This window comes from Grampus griseus (assembly GCF_964374135.1).
Source record: "Grampus griseus genome assembly, chromosome: 3".
In the NCBI taxonomy this organism is placed as follows: Eukaryota; Metazoa; Chordata; class Mammalia; order Artiodactyla; family Delphinidae; genus Grampus; species Grampus griseus.
Window position 1 is genome coordinate 93,076,179 of NC_139019.1, and position 25,216 is coordinate 93,101,394.

Sequence of the window (25,216 nt, forward strand, 5' to 3'; positions counted from 1 at the left end):
ATGTATTATGGATTTTGTGCTTGAGTTGAATTTTGTTTCACACCAGAAGGTGAAAATATTTTAATTTGGAAGCTTTCATTGTAATTTCAAATTACTCATTAGAATTGTTTTTAATAGTCATGTTCACCACACAATTCATGCAGAGCTACTCTGCTACCACAAAGATTCTATGATCAAAATTCTAAACAAATTTTATTAAATTACCAAAAATCATCATGGAATATAAAAATAAAATGCTGTCTCCAGTTTTTAGCCATTCAAATTCTATTTTTGACCAAGACTACAGAGAAATGCAAGTTCTGTGGGACTAAAAGCAACCCTCTCCCTTTTTTTCTTCTGGATCTGTTTACTTGCATGCACAAAAAATTAAAATTGCTTAACTCATATCCAAAGGATATCCTAAAATGAATTATTCACTCCAAGGCACTGAAAACGCGAACTCTCTCTTAGGAGCAGGTACGTGGTAAGCAACTTCAGGGTAGCTGCCGAGTAGAATATCAAGAAATTGGATCCAGCTGAGAATTCCAATTACCTAATGAGGGTGATCCGCTTTCACTTTAATTTCTAACTCGTTATAACTTCTATCATACAAATCATGCTCTAAAATCACGATTTAAAAGGGAAACAAATATTCAACTGGCCAGTGTATTTCATTCCCTTTTCTGGAGACGGGAATCTCAACTTACAAAGAAATACAAACGATAATGACTTAAGATGGAGCAGTAACAACGAACCCTTGAAAGGGTTCCCTACCGCTTTGTGTTAGTATATCGCCCAAAAGAAGGACACATCACAGGAAATTTGTGAGACACAAAGCGTAATTTTTATTAGTTTATTAGCAAATAAATAAATATTACACCTAACTCTAGCAAAACTCCAGCACTGTCCCCAGGCAGCTATTATTCAGTCCGAGTTATTATTAATAATTTCCTAGCCAGGCTATGACTGCCGGTGTGAATCAGCCAGCGCCAGGCCCCTCTCCATCCGCCGCCCCCGCCGCAGTCAGGGCTTGGCACAGAAGATGCTAGGTGTTTGCGCCACAGTGATCCGCCTTTGCTTTGTGTCTGTGCTGCAGGTGTGGAGGAGGAAGAACAGAAGACAAGCTGGTGGCCGGCGGTCGCTGAGCATTCCCCAGACTCTCGAGCAAACCTCTTCTTCATGGCAGGAAAAGCCCGCGGACCTACCCACTGGGGCGGCCAGAGGGCCTGAGCGCCGTAGCCCAGGACCTGGCGGCCGGGGGCGCCAGCCCCTCATGTTCTGCAGAAGGCGCAAATGTGAGCAGGCAGTGGCGGGGAAAGCCCTCCGCCCCCGCCAGGGGGACCCGGGAAGCCCGCGCGGGCTCCTCCCGCGGACGAAGGGGATCCCCTCCTCCGGCCCCGCCCCCATCCTCCCCAGGCCCAGGCGCCAAGGAGGTTAACCCTACCCGCGCCGCAGCGCATTAGGGCGAGAGCACCGCGCAGCCAATCCCGACTCCCCGGCGCCAGAGACCAGCGGCGTGGGGAAGATCGGTGAGCCGGGCCCGTTCGGGTCTCGCAGCGGCCAAACAAGGGCTCAGGCCCCGGGGTTCTCACTAAGCCCTGCTGCACTGGCTTAGCTAGTCGTCAAACTTTTTCTCTCCAAAGCGGGTGCCCCCGCAGTTATTTGGCGGGCAGCCGGCAGCCCACTCTCAGCGGGACAATTAGGGAGAAGTGGGCGTGGGGCGAGGAGGCTGCTGTTCTGCAGCTCTAAGAGGCGTGCATGCCGGTGGAGGAGTGGCCCGGGTTCCGCACTGTTCCCTCGCCTGACCCCCTGGCTGGGGTAGCTCAACGTGCTGCAGTGCCCGGTGCAGGGGATCTAGACTGCGCGTCCGGCACTAGTTAGGAGGGTGGTGGCACGGGAAGGAGGGGACGCCTGTTTTTTCCTCCTTCCTCTGCAGACCCGCTGCACTACCTGGTGGTGCTCACGGGTGCTCCCAATCAGCAGGTGGAACCCCCGCCCTCACCCTGTCCTGGCCTGCGCCTCCGAGGGTTTTCATTCTGCAGATTCTACCCCCCCCCCCCGCCCCCATCTCTCTCCCTCTCACACGCTCCCCTAAACCGCGCGCACTGCAAACTCAGTCTTGGTCCCCGCAGGTGATGTCATGCCCATTGTTTTGGTGAGCCCAACCAATTGGACGCGCCGCCTGGATTCTACCGGAGCCGGCATGGGCCCTTCCTCGCACCAGCAGCAGGAGTCTCCGCTCCCTACCATAACGCATTGCGCAGGGTGCACCACCGCCTGGTCTCCCTGCAGCTTTAACAGCCCTGACATGGAAACCCCATTGCAGTTCCAGCGCGGCTTCTTCTCGGAGCAGCCGCCACCGCCACCGCCACCGCTCTCCTCACACCTGCATTGCCAGCAGCAGCAGCAGAGCCAGGACAAGCCGTGCCCGCCCTTCGCGCCCCTCCCGCACCCTCACCACCCCCCGCACCTCGCGCACCAGCAGCAGGGCAGCGGCGGCAGCAGCCCATGCCTCCGGTGCAACAGCTGCGCCTCCTCCGGTGCCCCGGGGGCGGGGGCGGGGGATAACCTGTCCCTGCTGCTCCGCACCTCCTCGCCCGGCGGCGCCTTCCGGACCCGTACCTCCTCGCCGCTGTCAGGCTCGTCGTGCTGCTGCTGCTGCTCGTCGCGCCGGGGCAGCCAGCTCAATGTGAGCGAGCTGACGCCGTCCAGCCATGCCAGTGCGCTCCGGCAGCAGTACGCGCAGCAGCCGGCGTCCGCCTCCCAGTACCACCAGTGCCACAGCCTGCAGCCCGCCGCCAGCCCCACGGGCAGCCTCGGCAGCCTGGGCTCCGGGCCCCCGCTCTCGCACCACCACCACCACCACCACCACCCGCACCCGGCGCACCACCAGCACAGCCAGCCCCAGGCGCGCCGCGAGAGCAACCCCTTCACCGAAATAGCCATGAGCAGCTGTAGGTACAACGGGGGCGTCATGCGGCCGCTCAGCAACTTGAGCGCGTCCCGCCGGAACCTGCACGAGATGGACTCCGAGGCACAGCCCCTACAGCCCCCGGCGTCTGTTGGAGGAGGTGGCGGCGCGTCCTCCCCGTCTGCAGCCGCGGCCGCCGCCGCTTCGTCCTCAGCCCCGGAGATCGTGGTATCTAAGCCGGAGCACAACAACTCCAATAACCTGGCGCTCTACGGAGCCGGCGGCGGAGGCAGCGCTGGAGGCGGCGGCGGCGGTGGCAGCGGGCATGGCAGCAGCGGTGGCACCAAGTCCAGCAAAAAGAAGAACCAGAACATCGGCTACAAGCTGGGCCACCGGCGCGCCCTGTTCGAGAAGCGCAAGCGGCTCAGCGACTACGCGCTCATCTTCGGCATGTTCGGCATCGTGGTCATGGTCATCGAGACCGAGCTGTCGTGGGGCGCCTACGACAAGGTAAGTGCTCCAGCCCTTTGCTCACCGTTCCCGGGCCGCAGAGCCGGACACCGGGTGGTTGGGATGGGCGCTGGTGGGAACTCTCTGCCTGCCAGTTCCGAGCTTTTCCCGGACAATTGAAGGTGCCCGCCGGGACGGCGAGCACCGCTGAGACTCGCTCCCCTAATCCGCAAGGCAACTCTGGAGAGGAAGCTTTTCCGCGCGCAAAGTTCTGGAGGCAGTGAATGCCCAGCGAGTTTGGGCACGTTAAAGAAGTGATTTCAGGAGTCGGTGAGGAAAGCATGCTCTGTTCCTCTCCTGGTGCTCACGATGTCGGAGGCCCCTTTCAAACCCAAGCGCTTAAACTCAAGGATAACTTCCTCTCAGGTTTTGAGAGCCACGAGCTGCGCTTGGGTCTGTGGTGTCGAGGACCCCGCTGCTTGGCCTTCCGGGATCTCCTCTCTCACTTTCCTGTGAGGCCAAATGATCTGACAGATCACAGAGCCGAGACAGGTGCCCCTACCCCCATCCTCCTACTGGGAATTCAGGTCCCCTTGCTGGGGATTGACCGACCCCCCGGATCTTAAAGGTGGTTAAAAGTGCTTCTTCTTTTTTTTTTTTTTTTAAAAAAAGTGCTTCTGTCTGTGTTGCAGGCGTCGCTGTATTCCTTAGCTCTGAAATGCCTTATCAGTCTCTCCACGATCATCCTGCTCGGTCTGATCATCGTGTACCACGCCAGGGAAATACAGGTAACTTCGGGGTTCTGCTGTTTATGAATGACTTCAGCTGGGGGAAGTGCAAGGCAGCAAACGCTTTTTCCAAGCTCTCGTGTCCTTGCTTGAGGTTACAGAAGACACACGCTGTATTCTTACCTTAGCACCTGACTTGTTCTTTCAAGAAGTTAAAAACAAAACAAACAGTGCAGCATGTAAATGTGCAGTAGTTTCCAGGATGTATTTGTTAAACCTTTCAGATTTTCCCCTCTCTTCTTTAGGTAGATCCACTTCTCCATATCAGGCACTGTATTTGTTTTGCTCAAGGCCAGTTATATACTAGCCTTAGTCCGCCAGGTAAATGTGTATTCTTGTCTAATAAACATTTAACAAGATGGGTGGGCCATTATGGAAGATTGTGCCCATGTGTATCACCTTCCATAACTGTAGCTTAGAGAAGAAAATAGGCCCGTGATATTTCTTGCTACTGTATATCAATAAGACAAGAAGAAAACTCTAACCTTTTCTATATCTTACTGTAAAGTTGAAGAAAAAAATCTGTTGTAAATTAAGAATACAAATTCTGTATATCTGGTAGTTTGGTAGATTTTCAGGTACAATCGTTACATTATTTATTAAAAATGTCACTTAAGAGCAAAGGCCACTGCCCTTGTGAGTGAACTTGTTAGGAAAATGTTTGTTTTGTTTAAATGTAGCCAGGAACTCTATTGTTAGATTTGACTGTTACTGACCATTTCAGAATAGTCCGTCTAAAATTCATGGGTTGTCTTTTAAGTTGTTTATTTTGCTGTAGCTTTCAGTTAAAGGAATATTAAGGTTTGGGAATAAAATAACTAGAGTTTTCAAAAATTAAGAGAGATTGAGATTTTCCAGTTTAGAACTTACACTAATATGCATTTTCTGATTTTTTTGGATCAGGTGTTAGGCATTTGGCAGAACTATTAAACCCTCGAATTTAGGCTGCTTTCCTTTAGGAGTTGCCGTTGAATTTAAATAACTTAGCATTAATTATAAGTTAAATTAATTTTAAGTTAGTAATTTGCAAAAACATACTAAATATGGAAGAAACCAATTTTAGCTATTGCCCAAGCAAAATAAAGATACACATGACCCCACATGAGGGGGGAGAAATTACTTCATCATGCTTTCAAATTTGCAAAGACTTTGAAAAGTGTGATTTTGAAGGAAGGAGGATAGAGAATGAGAATTAGAAAGAGTGAGAATATTTAGAGTTAAGTAATAAAACTGCACTGCCAAAACAAGGCAAACACATTTGGACCCTTTAAAATTTTAATAATTCACACATCTTTAATTACTTCTCAGTTTACTATTAAATAATTACACATCTTTAATTCAGCACTAATGATCGTGGGCTTTTGAGATTCTTTCAAACATTTTAAAGTAATACTAAAATGTAACTTAAGCATCATGAGAGTATCTTTTCATTTTGACTTGAAGGGTAGACACTTAAGGCTAGGGAACAAAATAGGTCTAATGGCCCTTTGACTTGGTTTACAGATGAGGTACCTGCAGTCAGAAGAGGTGACCAGCTTGCCAGATTCCATAGCTAGACAGTGCAGAGCGTGACCAGGCCTGTCCTCCTAGCTTCCACCCAGAATGCTTCCTGCTGCACTCTGCTACTGCTTGTTAGCAACCCTGAACATGGACATGTCTTTGTCTGTGGTTCCTCTCTAAATCCAAACATTTGGTATTTGAATAGGATTAGACTTAAACGGTTTTTCTAAAATCTTCTTAGGTATTTATAAAAATCAAGTAATTTAATTTTTTTTTTTTTTGGCTTGAAGACCAGAGTAGTTTTATTTAATCCACCCTAGAAAGAGACCTTGCTGTTTTTTTTTTTTTTAAATTAAACATCAGCTTTCGTATTATTCCTGTTCCTTCTGAAAAACACACAGCAAAACAAGCATTCAAGGCGGAGGACATTTGATGGTATTAACACCAAGAACAAAGTGTCTTCCTGAAAATGCTAACCTTTTAAGAATTATGGGGAGATTTTTTTGAAATAACTTATAGGAGTTTGTGAGGACCAAACATTGGCCGTTAACATTGGCCAGATGTTAATTACGTGGTGTAAAAAATTTTTGATACCATATTAGGACTCTTAAAACTTAGAGAAAGTAATACAAATAAAAGAAGTCATATTTTTAAAGATCATTTCACACTTGAAAGAATTCCACCCCTGGCTAATTTTGAGGACCATTTCTGTTATACAAATGCATAGATATACTGATTAGAGTACGAAGAGCACGGGTGATAAAAATGAAGACATGAATTCCCCCTCTAAGGGTTATAAGCACAGTGAACCTCTTTATTGTTGGGGCAACATAAACATCACAAAAAGTTATATTTTTATAATTGGAATTATCTGACTTGATACATGGTTTCTGCTAAACCAACCACACTTAAGATAATTTCAAAATGGATGCTCAGGTAATATCATTTAGTTGTTTTGGATGTAGCTTTTACATTCAGTGTTTAATCTAGAGTGATTTTTGTTTTCCTCAAGCTGAAGTTCCAAATTCTTACCTGAGATGCTTTTTTAAAAATATGAAATGGAAAAGGACCAAATAAATGTGGAGACCCTGAGCTGGGAATCAAGAACCAGAAAAAACATGTTCTAGTTTATCCAGAGAGTAGTCAGTGATTGCTGCTGAAATAGTTCACTCTGAAACACAGGAAAATCAAGTGCATAGGCTAATGTATCCATGTGTGGAAAATGATGAATTGACCCCTTTTTAACTTATTGATGTCACTGCTATAGATGTGCTTCTTTCATAAGTTTTAAGCAAATAGGTACTTCTCAGTTTACTATTAAGAATTCTAAGTATATAGATTAGCTTTGAGTTAAGGAACTCAATGCGGGGGTTATGCTGCTGTTCAGAGCATGTTCTTGGGCATAGCATGCAGTCTAATGTGACACTTCCTCTTTTTCTTTTTAGCATAGCAGTATGATGATTGGATAGTGAGAGCTAGCTAGTGTGGGTTTCTGGTACGTGGTAGGATTTCTTACTGCATTCAGGAAAAGTAAGTGTTATAGCCAATGTTCTGGCTCTCTGCCCACCGGAATTGCTTTAACGAAGCTTGGGGAGGCCCTGACATTTCCATGGAGAACCTTGGAAAGCAAGTCAGTGTGACCTTTTATAAAATGTTTATACACAGTCTATCAAAATAGATGGTTCAGGTGAGTCATGGACGGAAGTGCTTGAATTAAAATAGTGTGATGGAGAGGCTTTGTAAGAGCTTAGCTCAGTACATTTCAGCTTTGGTGTCATTTTTTCAGTACCACAGACAGCTCAATGCACCAGACTATAGTTTGCTTATTTCACTAATTACTTTTACATCCCCTCAAAACAAAAATGAAATTACTTTTTTGGGGGGAGGGATCAGAAAGCTTATATAAAATCAGATTTAGTGGGAGCAGATTTTCAGCTAAGTAGATATTAGATTTTTTCAAATAGACATTTGGCCTTACTTTCTGTATTCATCAGTAAAGTCAAAAAATGATGAATAGATACATAAAATAAATTTTAGCAAATGCCTTTGTATCACAACCTTCTGACAAAGGAAAAGTACTATGGGGATTGTTTTATACAGTTTGGAAAGGTCACTTGATACTTTAAGTAGCTTCCCCACCTCAAGTCCAAGGTCAAATAATAGGAAAAACAAAGGCATGATTTCCTGTGACTTTTCTTTTTCTCCCCCCTCTTCTGTAGGGTTGGAAGCATTTGTTTGATGGAATAAGAACAAAACAATGTTCAAGTACTCTTTAAGGTCTTCAACATCGAATAAGTTGAATGTAGATTGCACTTCATCTTTTCAACTTTAGTGTACTCGACTTTCTCTTGTGGAAGCAATTTTAGTTGAAAGAGTTGTTTAGTATTTTGAGATAGGCAAATACAAGATTCTAAGTTGGGAAGAAAACCCCTTGGACTGTGATCTTTCTGGTTCTCATGGGATTTGGCAGAATGGAGAGTGCTATACTTTAAAGTTGAAAATGGTTTTATTTCCTTGGTTTTGTTTTGGTAATAATATACTTATAGAATAAATAGCACTAAGGGAAACACTGATTTTCCCCTGGTATCTCTTGCAGTGGAAGAACTCTACACATTCTCCCTTAAGTCAGCTTTTCAGAGATGGATGATATACATCTAAAAGTGGAAGAGCAGAAATGAAAATTACCCCTTACCTGTGCATGTAGGCCACACAAAGGGGGAAGGAGTGAGTGTGGGCAGGGACCTCAGCAACCTCTGAAGTCTCCTGGACTGGTTGAGGAGGGGTGGCTACGTGCCCACTGAGTAGACTCTGGCTCACCTTGTGGAGAATGGGAAAGAATGCTCGCTCTCCCACTCCTGCAGAGAGCAAGTAGATGCTTCCAGACCATGCAGAAAATACTGCATATAGTTATTATTCTTATTAATAAAATAATAATGACTACACACAGTGAAAATAACTAGTCCAGAAGAGCTTAAAATAAATATGATAGTCACATTCTCAATCCAGTGTTTCAGAGACAACCACTTTTAAATTTCTCATACATTTCTCCAGAATTTTCAAAAATGAATATTTAGTTGTGTTTAGAGACACACATACTGTGCTTTTTTTGCTTAATATATCTTGAAGGTTTTTTATTGTCAGCACATGGAAACCCATCTCATTCTTTCTTAGCAACTGTTTATTATCCCATTTTACGGATGCACTGTGGCTTACTGTTAAGCTTTTGCTGGTATAAGCCATAATAAAAATGAACACTCTTGTATACTATTTAAATCTACTAATTAGAGGATACACATATGGCATATATCCAACGGACAGATTGTTGAATCAAAGGGAGTTTGTATTTTAAATGGAAAGTACTGCCCACCAGCCCTTTAGAAAGGTCTTCAGAGTTCTCATTCTCGGCTTCCCTACACATTATTTCCCCACAGCATTGTTAACACTGAATGTTATAAAAAGGAATTTTAAATATCTTTGGCTTTGTAAAGTTTACTATCTTCCTGAAAAAACATTTTATTTTGGTGAAAAATTCAAGGATAAAGCTCATGGCCTCATAGGCTTATTAGCAACATTTTGGAATATCTAGTGGTGCGTTATCTAATCTGCTGACAAAATGACCAATCCTTGTAAAGGTGCCATCAGAAGCAAGCATTGGCCATATTTTTGGGTTTTTTACTTTAAAAAAAGTTAGAGATGAAGGAAGCTAAAAGAGTAGAAGGAATGGTCTTCGACTGGTCTTTAGGTCTCTCGTATATCTATAGTATGAGGGAGAGAAGAGTTAACTCTTTGACTGTAAGACTGCAGAAGATCATGAAGTGGATACCTTGCCTGAATTGCTTTGTTGTGTGGTGGTCAGCTCCACAACCGCTGTCTATATTGCCAGCAACTTCTACAGAGTTGTAATGAGACTCTCAGTCCCTTTGACTTCGTGTATACCCTGTAGTAACGAAATCACTCAGGGCCAATTTTCTCTGCCTGCCTGTATAAAGATCTCTGCATTATTAATGGATGTGACACTAAATAAAGCGATCCTGGTGTGTTTACAGAGCAGCATCACAAATGAATGAAGAGTGGAACTTTAGGTTTACTGCGAGTGGGTTCGCTTGATCTGCCAACTCGTTTCTGGGCCACGTTTTGTACAGCTTGGAAAGGAGACCACTGTGGGCTGTCATTGTCCCAAACCACATCTGGCAGGGTGGACAGAGGGAGCCTGCACTGATTTAACTTCAGGAAGTTACTTTTGGTCAGGGTACAAAGTGGTTTCATGGGGCCGTTTTAGTGAGAATTTCCTCTCATTAGGAATTATGATGTTTGCTACTTTGGGAGTATATGTTTAACCTGAAACTCCTTTAGAATTCTCTTTATAGAACTGGAAACTGTGTGGAGAGGACCTGAATTGTTATCTTGCCCAGGATCCCACCCAGCATGGAAACTCCCTTTATGTCATCTCAGATAAAAGTGGCCACCCAATTTCTGCTTGATCCCTCTTCCCCTGATGGTCAGTTTGTCTGTACAAGGCTGTCTATTCCATTGCCAGACAACTCTTAATTTTAGGAAGATTTTCCTTATGTTGGGAGTGAAGTCTGGTTTTATTCCTTCCCATATTCAACATTGAAAAAGTTTTTGAGCTCTGCTAATACAATGAGGAATAAGACAGTAAGGTTCCTTCCCTCTTGGAACTGACATTCCAAGCAGGCGGGGTTAAGGAGAGAGACAAAAATTAAGTAAAGGAAGAAAATCCTTGGAAGTTGTGATAAGTGTCATAAAGGGGTCATGAAAGGCTGTGATAGAAAATAATTGGGGGCAGAGCGTTGTACACATCAGACAGGGTGGTCCTGGGAGCAGTCTCTAAGGAAGTGACTTTTAAGCTGAGACATAAAGGAAAAGAAGTTACCAGCTATTGGCAGAGTCTGGAGGAACAAACTTTTCCAAGCCCTCATGGCTGAAAGGAGTTTCCTGCACTTATACAATTGAGAGCAAACCAGTGTGGCCCAAGCAGGGCGACGGTGGTACTGGATGGGGTGAGAGTGGATAGGCAGGGGTCTGATACTGAAGTGTCCTGAGACCATTACAAGAATTTTGTGATGTTTTCTTCAAAGTGCATGAGGCCACCATTAAAGCACAGAAGAGTCATGATCCAGCTTATTGTTTAAGCAGACCTTTTGTTGAAGCTCTGAGGAGATTGGTCTGCAGACCCTTGGCAAGTCACATTTAGAGATGACGCTCACTTGGCTTGGGTAGTAGTGGTGGAAGTGAAGAGAAGTGGTCTGATTCAAGACCCAGGTTGGAGGTAGAATGGACATCTTAGTGATTGGGTATGACAGGTGAGGGCAAGAGGTGATGCTAAGATGATTCTCAGGGTTCTGGGTGGAGCATCTGAGTGTGTGATGCTGACAGGGGAGAACTCACATTGAAGGGTAGCATGTGGAATCAGGAATGCTTCTGGTGGAAATGCTTCTGATTATACAAGAGAACCCTGAGTTCAGAGAAAAGGTGTGGAGTGGAAATTTAAATTGGCCAGTAATCAGCGTAGAGACTATTTAAACCCACAGGAATTGATAAAATCACTGAGAGAAAATAGAGGAATGAGAGAAGAAGGTCGAGAGCAGATCAACCTCTGACATCTAGAGGTTGTGTGAAGCAGGAACTAGAGAAAAGAGATAAGAATGACTTGTCCTAGAGGTGGTAACGGGAGTGTTGGAAGGAGGGCACAGAGCTGTTTACTGAATGCCATGAAGTCAGTTAATATCGGGTAGGGAGGTGCCTTTTGGATTTGGCAAGTTCAAGGTCGTTGCTGACCTTGATGAGCAGTTTCAGTGGAATGGTAGAAACAGAACACAAACTGTAATTTCCAGTATAACAGAGTAATTTGATTCCCCCTCTTCCCAGAATTACAGAGCAAACATTTAAATATTGGTTAGGTCCCTTTAAATGCCCACCTAATTAAATAGTCCCCGTTTCTTTGAATTTTCCCAATCAGGCTTAGAATGTCCCTGATCATATTCTTCTGGACTTACTCTGTTTTGTTGAATTCCCACTTTGAGTAAGGTCAGAAATGTACTCAGTACTTTCAGATGGGATCTGCCAGTGTACTTGTTACCTCCGTTCAACAAAAATCCTCCATTGTGCTGACTGTTATTTAGTCTAAAATGGTCATTGCGTCACCCAAACTGTTGCCAAGTACACTTGTAAAATTGTTACTGAACTGAATGTAGGGCTTTACATTTACTGACTCTGTTAAATAGCATCTTGGTTTCAGGTGAGTGTTTTAGCCTGTCAGAATTATTTGAATCATAATTGTGATGTTTATTTGACAAACACTTACTTAGGTTTGGAAAATGTTGTGTGTGGAGGGGGCTCTGGCATTGGAAAGACCCACATCAGTGCTAAATTCTGTTCCAGAAACATGGTCAATGTTAGTGGCTGTTACCCAGTTTTCACACATCCAACTCTTCCTAGCTTCTCACTAGCCATGACTTTGAAAAGTGTAGCTTGGGTACCCATGCCGAAGGCACGGTCAGAGCTGAGAAGTAGGACCTTCTTTGTAGTTAGCCATCTGTTCATCCATGATATTTGGTTCAGCTTTTCACGTACTAACAACTCTCTGAACCCTGACTATCAGCCAGCCTACGTTTCTCTACAAGAATGTCATGAGGACTTTCAGATCCCTTGCTGAAATCCATGTATTCTGTGCAGTCTCATGATCTGCCAGTCTATTCATGATATCCAAGAAGGAAACAAGACTGATGAGCTTATCATTTTAAGCATTATAATGTATTAGGCTTCATGACCAAATGCCTTTTCTCTTAAAAATTTTGTTTTTTTCTCCAGATTATAAAATTAGTAAACATTTATGTTAGAAATCTGTAAAACATAGATAACATGAAAAAGAATATGTTAGTTTAATCTCACCACCCAGAGATAATTATTATTGTGATATAATGTATTTATATGAAGTAAATGGACCTGATATTTGCTATATATCAGGATAAGGAAATTTAGTGTTCTTTTCATGTAATTTTCTATTCATTTCCCCATGCCATTAAACATTCCAATTTTTTTTGCATCATATAGCTATAAGCAATTTAATCCTTTCCCTTATTTTTGGACCCTTAAGAAAAATTAGAAAGACTCTATTTAAAATATTTGTGTAATAAATACCTTTGCAGATGAACTTGTGTAAGCATCTCTGATGAGTTCCTAAGGAAAAATTGCCAAGGCAGAAATTACTTAGTTAAAGAATATTATTTAAGGCAACTGAGAGTTTGTCAAATGGTCCTTCCAAAGGTTTATATCATGCCTTTCATTTTTAAAGTACTTACAAACCACTTTGTTAAATAACTGACTTGATTATTTTCTGGAGTGTCTAGGATCCATTTCCTGATTAGTATTCTGAGTACTGTCCTCCTTTGTGAATCTAGAAATGTGCTTCTCTGGAGTCTCCTATAGCTTCCTATTTCTCCATGATTTTGGTTTCTAAATCTTGGCTAACCAGGTTTGTAAAAGGGTATTCCTGCTTAATAATTAAAGTTTATATAGAAATGATGCAAAAGCAGTATTGGAAGATAACTTTGTCCACAGATATTCCCAGTCTTTGTTATTATAGGAAGCTGTAAAAACCATAATTTCTGAAATTTTTCTCTACAAACTTTCCTGCTGAGCAAAGCAAAGCAATCAGACTCTCCTTTGAGTTGTTTACTGTTTTTGCAGCATTGCCTCATGACTTTGTGTGCTGCTTCTGGAGCCCAATCTGTCTGGGCTTGTACCCAGCTCTGCCACTAGTTAGCTGTGTGACCTTGGACATATTACTTAATCTCTCTGTACTTCACTTTCCTTGTCTGTAAAATGGGGAATATAGAGTACCTCTCTCATTGGGTTGTTGTGAGGATTGAGTGTATATATTTGTGTGTATATATATATAAAGCACTTAGAATGCTGCCTGGCATGTGGTGAGGGCTATTTAGGTGTCAGCTGCTGGTTATTGTTAGCTATTTCGGGGTTCGTTGGGGTGGAAGGGGAGGAATTGGAGCCCAGCTTCTCTGGGCTCTGGGCAACAGTGATATTTTTTTCTTCTTTTACAAATCGTACAGGAGGGAACAGGAAAAAAAAAAAAAAAGGTGTGCATTCAAACAGTGTTCATTAGTTTACTCACACTTAATCTAGAATAGGGGTATGTGTGTGTGTGTGCGTTCTTTTTTTTTAATAAAAGCTTTGATCTCCATTAAGGACAGCCAATATTTTTTTAAACTTAGTTTAGATTTTCCCTGGGGCAAGTTGGCTGTCTGAGGAGGTAAGTGTTCATTTTGGTTGTCAGGTTTCAGATCAGTAAACTAGTGTTAGAGTACTATAATGTTAGGGGTCACCATGTTTTACCAAAATAGCCATTTCCCCTATAAACACACCATAGGTGTGGCTTCTGCTGGAAGCTTTGTGAGCTACATTAACTCCTTCAGACATCCAGGTCACAGCCGATGGCATCTCCTACTAATTAGGACCCTGGTGACTTAAAAGAGTTAAGTGCAGTGCCCTGAAAAGTAAGCAAAGGGAATAATTTGATAATGGAAAATTCTGGTATTAAACCCCTGCTGAAAGGATGAGAGGTAATAAACAGTCACAGGCATATGTATAAAGGACTGTAACTGACAGCATTTTCTGTCTGTATTCATTGTAGGTCTACAGGATATTTAAATAAAAAGCATTTTTTTTCTTTTTCTGGATTAGGTTTATCTCTGGAAAGAGTTTTGTTTAGTATGCCACCACCCTCAACCATGCTTGGAGTACCTTGATTGGAAAGAATTGAGAAGAATTTTCATGTGTCAATATGACAAGTAACATCTCAAAATATACTTGGTTCAGTGATTGGGTTTACTTTTTATCAGACAGCTTATATCTTCTCTTCTGTTTCATTTCAAATGACCATTAGTTGAGTCTGTATTATCTCTCTTTTTGAACAATGTGTTATTGTTGGGTGAGTTTTTTCTTTGCTTTTTGACTTTATAAAACACATTGAGATTCAGACAGTATAAACTTTGAACTGAACTGTGTAGACAAGTGTTAACAGCCAGTGTTTCACATCTGTAATTTTATCATGTGCTTTCTTGAATATCTGAGCATCTTTACCTAGTTATGTATCTGTCCATAATGGTTATCAAGAAGGTGTTAAGATGGGGTTGTTTCCAAGCAATCTGACTATTGAAATTTGGATATGCATCCACTGTTGGTCTTATTCACTGAGATAGTCTTCTTTCTATCAGGAAGTTTTGGTCTTCCAAGGAAATTTCATTCGATATTTATATATTAGTTTTGACACAAGCATACTGAATTTTGGGGAGGAGGCGTTAAGCACCATAATGTCGTTGTCATGGTCTTGGGTAGTGCTTTTTTGAGGATAGCGTCTGCTGTCAAGAGGAGTAAAAAATACACAGGTGCTAATCTTTAAACTGCTTAAATTTTTGTTGAGTGAGTAAGGGAAATTATATCCTAGTATTGGATTTATTTTTAAGGTCAAAGGTCATTTAAAATATTGAAAGATCATAATTAGGCTGAATATTTATTCAAGTTGCATACATATAAAGTGATGTAAAAGTGTTGGCTGCGGGCTTTATTATAGTCACCTCATGCCTTTTCACAGGTATATCTAGTACTTCCAGACATACACCCAAGCAGAGTTATTGACTGAACACTTAATTTCTTTTATGTGGATTTAGCTATGAAATTTTAAGACGAAAAGTCTTGGCTTCTAGAAACTTACCTTAGGTCAATTTTCATACTGGTAAATCCTCCCATATTTGGAAAAAAATGTTTTTATATCAAAGAGCATGAATTGCTTTCTGTCCTTCGAAGCAAAAACAACTGAAGATGTATTTATTTAGTGAACATGCTGTTAGTTTAAAGCTTCAGCTTCTTGCTTAAACCTGTGGGTAATATTGTAAATTTTAATGCTGTCGTTGAAAATTATTTTGAATAGAATTTTACTTCTTTCCCTTTAGTATTTTAGTCAAGAACCCTCACTATTTGTTCGCATTTGTCAATGTCAGAGAGGGTACTTAATGAAAATGCATTTGGGCAGACTTTCAAAAATTAAGCAGTAGTGATACAAAGAGAAATCTCTAATTTGCTTGTTTTGGGGGTAAAAAGCAACAATACTGTATTAAGGCTGAAAACTATTTTTCAAAATATCTTTGATTTGGAATCCGCTGGCTCTTGTAGATTTTTTAAATATCATTTTTTAAAGGCTTAGTCTTCCGTATTTTTTTTTCTTTCAGCATATCTGCTTTACACAGTCTTTTTTATCCTTTTTGACAACTATTCCTATTTTTTGGTTGTTACATTTGGGCCATGTTTTGCTTCACATCTCAGAATGTGTCCCTTGGGTGCTCCTTACATTGGGGGATGTAGATCCATCCCACTCACTGTCATGTTCACTGTCTCGCTTAGTCTGATGCTGTATACACAAATTACTTCAGTGGCAGCTATTTCGAAATCATGAATCCATTAAGTGTGTCTCTTTGCAGTTTTATACAGCTGGCCACAGAGGGAAAGCGGATGTGTGTTTAGGACTTAGTCCCTCAAGCCCATGTCAGAACGTCTTGAGCAGGGACCACACAGCACAATCAGTGGTGAGCATTTTCTCTGCAGCGTTTTCCCAAAAACAAGAGGTCTTTTCTGCACTGTTGTGCAGGAACACACGTCACCACAGCAAGATGATTGATGTGATGGAGGGTGGGATGAGGGCTCATCTTCAAGACCTGAATTATGATATGTTGCCACATGGGAACCAAATTCAACAAATACAAAGGAATAGGATCAGATCGGGTGGCTGACGGGGTGGAGGTGACGAGCTCAGATACCCCGGTGATATGTGCTCTAGCTAAATTCCCAGGCTGAATACAAATTTTTATTAATTGGCTCTCATTTCCTCTCTCCTCTCTTGGTATAATGATGACCTGTACATTTACAGTGGGATCAAAAAAGTTGATGACTTTCACCCTTTTTTCTTAAACACAGTGGGGAAAATTACAATGAAGTGCTACAGGTCTGGTCCTCTTTACCAAAAAGATAAGAACAGCAGGATTTTCAAATCATCTCATTGACTTGTTTTAAATTTGCCCATTGGTTCATTTCTTCTGAGGAGCAGCCCTTCCTACCCAGCAATCTATGAGGTCCCTGCTGGGTGTGTTTACATAACCCATCCCTCTCAGCTCCTCCAGATTTTTTTTTTTTTAACATCTTTATTGGAGTATAATTGCTTTACAATGGTGTGTTAGTAGTTTCTGCTTTATAACAAAGTGAATCAGTTATACATATACATATGTCCCCATATCTCTTCCCTCTTGCGTCTCCCTCCCTCCCACCCTCCCTATCCCACCCCTCTAGGTGGTCACAAAGCACTGAGCTGATCTCCCTGTGCTATGCAGCTGCTTCCCACTAGCTATCTATTTTACACTTGGTAGTGTATGTATGTCCATGCCACTCTCTCACTTTGTGCCAGCTTACCATTCCCCCTCCCTGTATCCTCAAGTCCATTCTCTAGTAGGTCTGTGTCTTTATTCCCGTCTTGCCCCTAGGTTATTCATGACCATTTTTTTAGATTCCATATATATGTGTGAGCATACGGTATTTTTTCTTCTCTTTCTGACTTACTTCATTCTGTACGACAGTCTCTAGGTCCGTCCACCTCACTACAAATAACTCAATTTCGTTTCTTTTTATGGCTGAGTAATATTCCATTGTATATAAGTGCAACATCTTCTTTATCCATTCATCTGTTGATGGACACTTAGGTTGCGTCCATGTCCTGGCTATTGCAAATAGAGCTGCAATGAACATTGTGATACATGCCTCTTTTTGAATTATGGTTTTCTCAGGGTATATGCCAGTAGTGGGATTGCTGGGTTGTATGGTTGTTCTATTTTTAGTTTTTTAAGGAACCTCCATACAGTTCTCCACAATGTCTGTATCAATTTACATTCCCACCAACAGTGCAAGAGGGTTCCCTTTTCTCCACACCCTCTCCAGAATTTATTGTTTGTGGATTTTTTGATGATGGCCATTCTGACCAGTGTGAGATGATATCTCTTTGTAGTTTTGATTTGCATTTCTCTAATGATGAATGATGTTGAGCATTCTGTCATGTGTTTGTTGGCAATCTGTATATCTTCTTTGGAGAAATGTCTATTTAGGTCTTCTGCCCATTCTTGGATTGGGTTGTTTGCTTTTTTTGATATTGAGCTGCATGAGCTGCTTGTAAATTTTGGAGATTAATTCTTTGTCAGTTCCTTCGTTTGCAAATATTTACTCCCATTCTGAGGGTTGTCTTTTGATCTTGTTTATGGTTTCCTTTGCTGTGCAAAAGCTTTGACGTTTCATTAGGTCCCATTTGTTTATTTTTGTTTTTATTTCCATTTCTCTAGGAGGTGGGTCAAAAAGGATCTTGCTGTGATTTATGTCATAGAGTGTTGTGCCTATGTTTTCCTCTAAGAGTTTGATAGTGTCTGGCGTTATATTTAGGTCTTTAATCCATTTTGAGTTTATTTTTGTATATGGTGTTAGGGAGTGTTCTAATTTCATTCTTTTACATGTAGCTGTCCAGTTTTCCCAGCACCATTAAAATTCAACACCCATTTATGATAAAAACCCTCCAGAAAGTAGGCATAGAGGGAACTTTTCTCAACATAATAAAGGCCATATATGACAAACCCACAGCCAACATCGTCCTCAGTGGTGAAAAACTGAAACCATTTTCACTAAGATCACGAACAAGACAACGTTGCCCACTCTCACCACTATTATTCAACAGTGTTTTGGAAGTTTTAGCCACAGCAGTCAGAGAAGAAAAAGAAATAAAAGGAATCTGAATTGGAAAAGAAGAAGTAAAGCTGTCACTGTTTGCAGATGACATGATACTATACATAGAGAATCCTAAAGATGCTACCAGAAAACTACTAGAGTTAATCAATGAATTTTGTAAAGTAGCAAGATACAAAATTAATGCACAGAAATATCTGGCATTCCTATACACTAATGATGAAATATCTGAAAGTGAAATTAAGAAAACACTCCCATTTACCATTGCAACAAAAAGAATAAAATATCTAGGAATAAACCTACCTAAGGAGACAAAAGACCTATATGCAGAAAATTATAAGACACTGATGAAAGAAATTAAAGATGATACAAATAGAAGGAAAGATATACCATGTTCTTGGATTGGAATAATCAACATTGTGAAAATGACTCTACTACCCAAAGCAATCTACATATTCAATGCAATCCCTATCAAACTACCACTGGCATTTTTCACAGAACTAGAACAAAAAATTTCACAATTTGTATGGAAACACAAAAGACCCCAAATAGCCAAAGCAATCTTGAGAAAGAAAAACGGAGCAGGGGGAATCAGGCTCCCTGACTTCAGACTCTACTACAAAGCTACTGTAATCAAGACAGTATGGTACTGGCACAAAAACAGGCATATAGATCAATGGAACAGGATAGAAAGCCCAGAGTTAAACCCACGCACATATGGTCACCTTATCTTTGATAAAGGAGGCAAGAATATACAGTGGAGAAAAGACAGCCTCTCCAGCTTTGTTTTCATTGGGGAATCTTCTGTGGGAATACATGCTGTGTTTTGAGATTTCCAGTCGTGTCAAGATTCTCTGTCTGACTGTGAACCTAGGGGACGAGTTGAGGGTACGTGCTGATCTCTAATACCCTTGGGTGCATCACTGTTGTTGGAGAGAGGACAAATAGGCACAGATATAACATTTTCCGGTCATGGTGCATCATATCTGGCACTTGTACTTGGGTTTATGTTGAATGTTAAAACTTTATGTAAAGTAGAAGAGCCACTGCCTCGAGGTAATAGATGTCATCTGTCAGGGCCTGTCACTGTCCACCAGAGTGTGGGTGGCAACACAAAGTATGCCCCACCCCCCAGAGGAAAGTGTAGGAGGAGTGGTCATATAGACACCTTCTAACTGGACAACCACATGTGCTTCTGGGAAGCAGCCCAGGGTGGCGTTTAACTCTGGCTGTGGATCCAGACAGATTGGGGTTAGAACTCAGCTTCACCCTGGGTGACCATGAGAAGAAAATTTGACACCTCTCAGGCTCATTTTCTTTATTTGTAAAATGGAAATGAGAATTATACCTATCTCACTAGATTGCTTTGAGGATTCAGCGAGACAGTCTTTATGAAGAACCTTGTGTGATACCTGGCACATTGTAAATGGCACATTCAATAAATGTTAACCCCTTCTATTACTACTCTTCCATCATTGCTATTATTAAGCAAATATTATAGCCCAAGCAGGGAAGCAGAGCCTAGAGTCTAGGAGGATCTCAAAGTGGGAAGGGGGTTGGATAATAATGTATAATATTTCAAGGTAGTTGAACCACGTTCTGGTTAAGAGGGAGGTTGGGCAGAGAAGGCAAATACTTGATTAGTTAGGGCAGGGGGTTGGCACACTATAGCCCTTGGGCCAAATCTGGCCTCCTGGGTAAATCCAACTTGTTTTTATAAAGAAATTTTTATTGGCACACACTTGTTTACGTGCTGTATACAGCTACTTCTGCACTACAACTTGCACTACGGGCAGAGTTGAGTGGTTGCAACAGAAACCATTTGGCTGCAAAGCCAAAAATATTTACTTTACAGAAAAAGTTTGCTGACCTTTGAGTTACAGCCCAGGATGGTCAACAAAGACAGAGAGAAATACACATAGAACTGTCTCTTCTGCCTTTGTTTCATAAGTTACTTTATTCCTTGCTCCAATTTTAGGCTTCTTAAGGTATGTGATGAGCAGAGGTTCAGGTAGACCTGCTCGCACCTGGGAAGTGCAGATTTCTGTAGGGTAGAAGTCTTGTGCTGTGATACAAGCCCTCAGTCTACCTGTAGGATCTGCATTCTGGGATTGAGGTGAATGGCCTGTGGGAATTAGAGTTACATCATCACAACTGAGGAAAATGGCTGTGGTAGGAACTATCAGTACTTTCATGGAGAGTCTGAGTGGGAGCCTCAGAACTCAGAATCCTTTCTGGTGGAGGCCAGTGATGAGACATTGGGCCTGTGTGATCCTTGGTGCTTTGTAAGTTAGTCTCTGAAAAGCTAGGCTGGGTGTGGTTTACATTCTTATGACCCTGTCGGTGTTTGCTGACCTCAATTAGGAAAGGAGGCTCATTTGTTTCAAATTTTGAAGAAAGTGTTTTAACTCCACGTTTTATCAAAAAAAAAAATCACAAATTAATTGGGGAAGCCATATAGAATATTGGCTTTTTTCTTTAGGTCTGGAATTGTGGCTGTATGTATAATTTATTAATTTGTGGATTTCTGTTCCCCAGTAATTAGTTATAATATATTTCATGTGGATCACCTCCATTCTCAGCTGCCTGCTGGACAGCTCCCCTTGGAAGCCCTGCACGCCCTTACCCCCTTACCGTTCGCCCAGTCCTCCCTCTTGCCCTCTCATGCTTGCTATCTTCCAGAAGGCGCTACCAACCACCTAGGGCCCCACTGAGGACCCTTGCTCTTTCCTCCACTCCTCTCTCCTCCCCACTCCTCACCCCCAGTAGAGTCACCAGGTCCTACAAGTATTTCCTCCATAGTGTCTTTTGAGTTACCTCTGCTTTCTGGTAACATTCTCAAGGGCCTAGGTTTTGTGTTTCCTGAACTTCAACTTTTCCCAGATCCTCCTACAATCTCTACTTTGTTTACATATCATTAATATTTTATGTTTATATTATTTATAGTATGTATTATATATTATCTGGTATATATTATATACAATTACATGTACATATATAATTACATATTGTATATTGATATGTGTATAATATATACTTATATTATGACAATAAAATATAGAATATAACGTACATATAATAATCTAATATATTAGAAAATATAATATATAAATATAGTTCAATAATATACATTGTATATATATTATATATTATAATATAAATATATAATATATAGTTATATATAATTTGTATAAATATGTTTAAATAACATATAGTATATATAACACATTATTTATTCATATTTTAATATTTGTATTATCTTATTTTTATACTATATTAATATTTTTCTTTCAGCTCTCTTCTTTTAGCCTCATCTTAAGTAATAATATCTATGAAATTATGTTATAGTATAATTACATATGTGTTCTAATACATAATGAATTAAAACTGTAAGTGAACAACACACAGTCTAGAATCATCTCAGAGGAACATGTCAGAAGAAACTCCTTTTGGGAATTTCTGCCTTGGTTGTTACCCTTATTGTTTTTAATGTGTATGAATGTAGCCTCTCCTCCCACCCCCCCGCTTCTTTCTGATGGTCCATTCCCCCACTGCTACATGGATGTCTGTCCCAAACATAAACCTGATCCTGTCACAACAGTTCTAAAATCCTTGCATGGCTCTCTGTTGTTGTCAGCAGGGACATTCTTTAATGCAGATACTTCACAACACGGTTCTCGTGACGTGGCCCTTGTCTGCCTGTCAGCCCCACTCAGCCCTGTTTTTATCGCCCAAATAGACCACTTCTGCTCCAGCAAGACTGGATCACTTGCAGTTCTGAAGGATATCACACTGTTCCATGCCTCTGTGCCTGAAATGCCTTTCCAGTTTATTTTCCTGAATCCTGCTGGTGCATGAAAATTCAATTCAAGAATCATCTCTGCCAGGAAGCCTTCCCTGCCCAGCCCCTCACTCACCTTGACTTGTCCTCCCTCCTTATTTTTCTGGCTGCCCCTACTATTTAACACAGTGATAAAAGCCCTGATGACAAATGGAACTTGATTCAAACCCAGTTTTCCCTAACTTTTACCAGTTCCCTCTGACAACCTATCAACAGCTCTGAGCTTCAGTTTCTCATCTGTAAAATGGGGAGAATAGAGCCTATCTCGTGAGGTTATGCAGAGGATTATGCTGAGATTACGTGCTTTGCCCAGAGCTGGACGCATAGTAATCACACAGACTGTGGCATTATTATTGTCTTTATTGTACTTGCCATCGCTAATCATGACCTCTGTGATCCTCAGTCTCTCATGTGTCACTGGGGATAAGGCATCATGGAGTTTGAAGAGGCAGTCAGGCTGGGAGAGAACTGTGAAGTGCCTGGCACAGCATGACCTTCAGGATCCATTCATGGGGGTCATTATAACAACAGCATTTATCAGGTTCTGGCTCAGACCTTGTTGGCTCCCTGAGGGCAGATGTCGTGTCTGATTCTCCTTCCCAGGGCTGAGCAGCCCAGTGAACAGACCTGCAGTGGGTGCATCTAGGGTTCATACATCTTGCTGAGATCCCTATGATAGTGAGCTAGGGTAGTCATCTCATCTGTCCCTGTAGGGTCATCCGTGAAATGGGGATGGCCATCACTACTGCTTTTCAGTTCACTGAAGGATAATTGACCTTGTGTGTAAACCAACCAGTCTTAGAAAATATGGTATGGCGATCTAATACTAATAATAGTTTAATTAATGTGTCTTATCTTAGCATAAGCTCTTTCTAATCTATTGTATTTTCCCACCATAATTTCTATATCACAAAAGAAGTTTAGCTTTCACTATTTGTAATTCATTTTGACTTTAAATTATTAAAACCAGATATTAAAATGAGCACAAGTGTAGTTAGATATCTTTGTGTGAAGTTGTAGCAGTGCATTTGTTTCTATTCCTCATAACTCTATCAAAAGAGACAGTTTTTGTACATTTGGCTGAAAGAAATGTGAAAATGAACCTATCCAGACACAACAATGCTGTGCTTAGGAAGCACTGGTCCTTTTAGGAGGGGGTTGTGAATCACGAGGCTCTAAGAGGTGACAGGTCAGCTTCCAGTACTTCTGTTTGATGGTAGAACCCTCCTCTTTGGGTCTCCCTCCATTCCCTACAAGACGGTGGTGGTGTCTTCCGCTATGCTTGTCCTCTTTTACTTCTTGATCCTTACGAAATATGCTCTGACTTTTTCAGTTTATCTCAAATACCACCACCTCTGTGAAGCCTTGTCTGATTATTTCAGACACTTAATTTTTTTCTTTTTCTGAGCTATGTTTGTATTGATTACCATTCTGTATAGTTGAGGATTTAAGCCTCCTCGAGTTGTTTTCTGTGGATATGCTTTACCTTCTCACGGGCAGTTACACAGCTGTTTGCCCCCAAGCTGCTCCATTGTGTGCTGTCATCCGAAACTCTTGTGGACCTAAACCAGAGGAGGAGCGGGGCAGGGGCTAGCTTGCCTCTGCCATCCATGTTTTCTCCTGACAGTGCCAGGCCAGTGCTGGCCAATGGTAGGAGGTGGTGGTACCTATCCTTTGATTGTGTCGATTTCTCTGTAATCTGATATAATGTGATCATGGTCTTGGATCTGGAGACCTGTACTTGCAAGAGAATGCCAGGTTATCATCCTATTAAAAGGTGGGCCATGAGGTTAACGTCCTTTCATGTATATAGCTTTTCCCATATTTTAGTCATGGTTCAGAAATAGGCTTGGAAAATGGTTGCACAGTGGGAAGCAACTTAGAAGCCCAGGGTATACGTTTCCTTTTGGTTTTCCTTTATTAATAATCTGCAACCCTTGCCTTCCATGACTGTTAAAACACGTTTTCCAGCTTTTCAGTTAGTCTTACTAGGTGACCATCTCCAAGTCAACTGTCAGTTCTGATCCTTCTATGATATACAGCCACTTGGGAGCTTTAGTAACTTAAGTAAATTGTTGTCTGTAGTGGATGTTCGCCAGCCTGAACTCAAGTTATAATTGTTCGATGTATAGGTATCTACACACGATGATTGCTACCTCTGGGGAAAATAGTAAATCTCGTCTTATGTTTATTCTCGTGTTGGCATTTATGTGCTCCGTGTCCATAGGATTACATTAGGAGACTGCTTTCTATGCAAGCTTTCAGGTGCTTGCATAGATGCCTCTTTCTCTGGACGTTAGAGACAAAAAGAGAAAGTTAACACAGAAAAGTCACCTAGGGGAGAATTTCTTTCCCTCTCAGGAGTCAGTAGTTCTCTTGTCTAATGAGAGACTTTTGTTCCCCTTGCCCATTGGTTCAGCTTTCTGCCATAAAACTAAAGGACAGCTGGCATCTGCTCTCACATTACTGGTCATATGTCCATCCCTGGAAGTCGGCCACTCCCGGGATTAGCAGCTCACTCTGTTAACCCCATGCGATTGGACTTGTTCATGTTCAGAGCTTCTCTCTGGGCTGTTTGTGTTTAATATCATGTTCCCTGGCTTTAAAATGGTTGGAATAAACATTTCATGAATGTGTGAACCTCCTTGAGTGTAGCCATTGAGGTCAATAGGAACAAATAAGTATCTCAGAAAAGAGTTTTCCAAATTGCCCAGGTGTTAAGCTGTAATAACCAATCTGTGACCTTTAGTGGAAGAACCATTTAGTTGAGTTTCATGCAGTTATTGGAAGGGTTTGGATAGGGTTTTTTTTAATCCAAGTCTCCTGTTTCTGAATTTGAGCTTCCAGCCTACAAAAGTCTGTATGTTTTGGCCCTGTATTTTATTATTGTTCTTGCACTCATATGATATTTGATGATTATATCAAAAATTAAATATGATG

General features: G+C 41.7%; 1 protein-coding gene across 1 annotated transcript in view; it reads left to right on the plus strand.

Annotated features, from left to right (window-relative positions):
• Positions 1–1,252: 1,252 nt before the first annotated feature.
• Positions 1,253–25,216, plus strand: part of KCNN2 (potassium calcium-activated channel subfamily N member 2) — a gene marked incomplete at its 5' end in the record, with an annotated part of 183,692 nt that continues 159,728 nt past the window's right edge. Inside the window, 3 exons of the mRNA XM_082652031.1 lie at positions 1,253–1,274; positions 2,112–3,400; positions 4,033–4,128. Of these exons, the coding sequence (XP_082508157.1) occupies positions 1,253–1,274; positions 2,112–3,400; positions 4,033–4,128 (1,407 nt within the window). The remainder of the gene's footprint in view (positions 1,275–2,111; positions 3,401–4,032; positions 4,129–25,216) is intronic.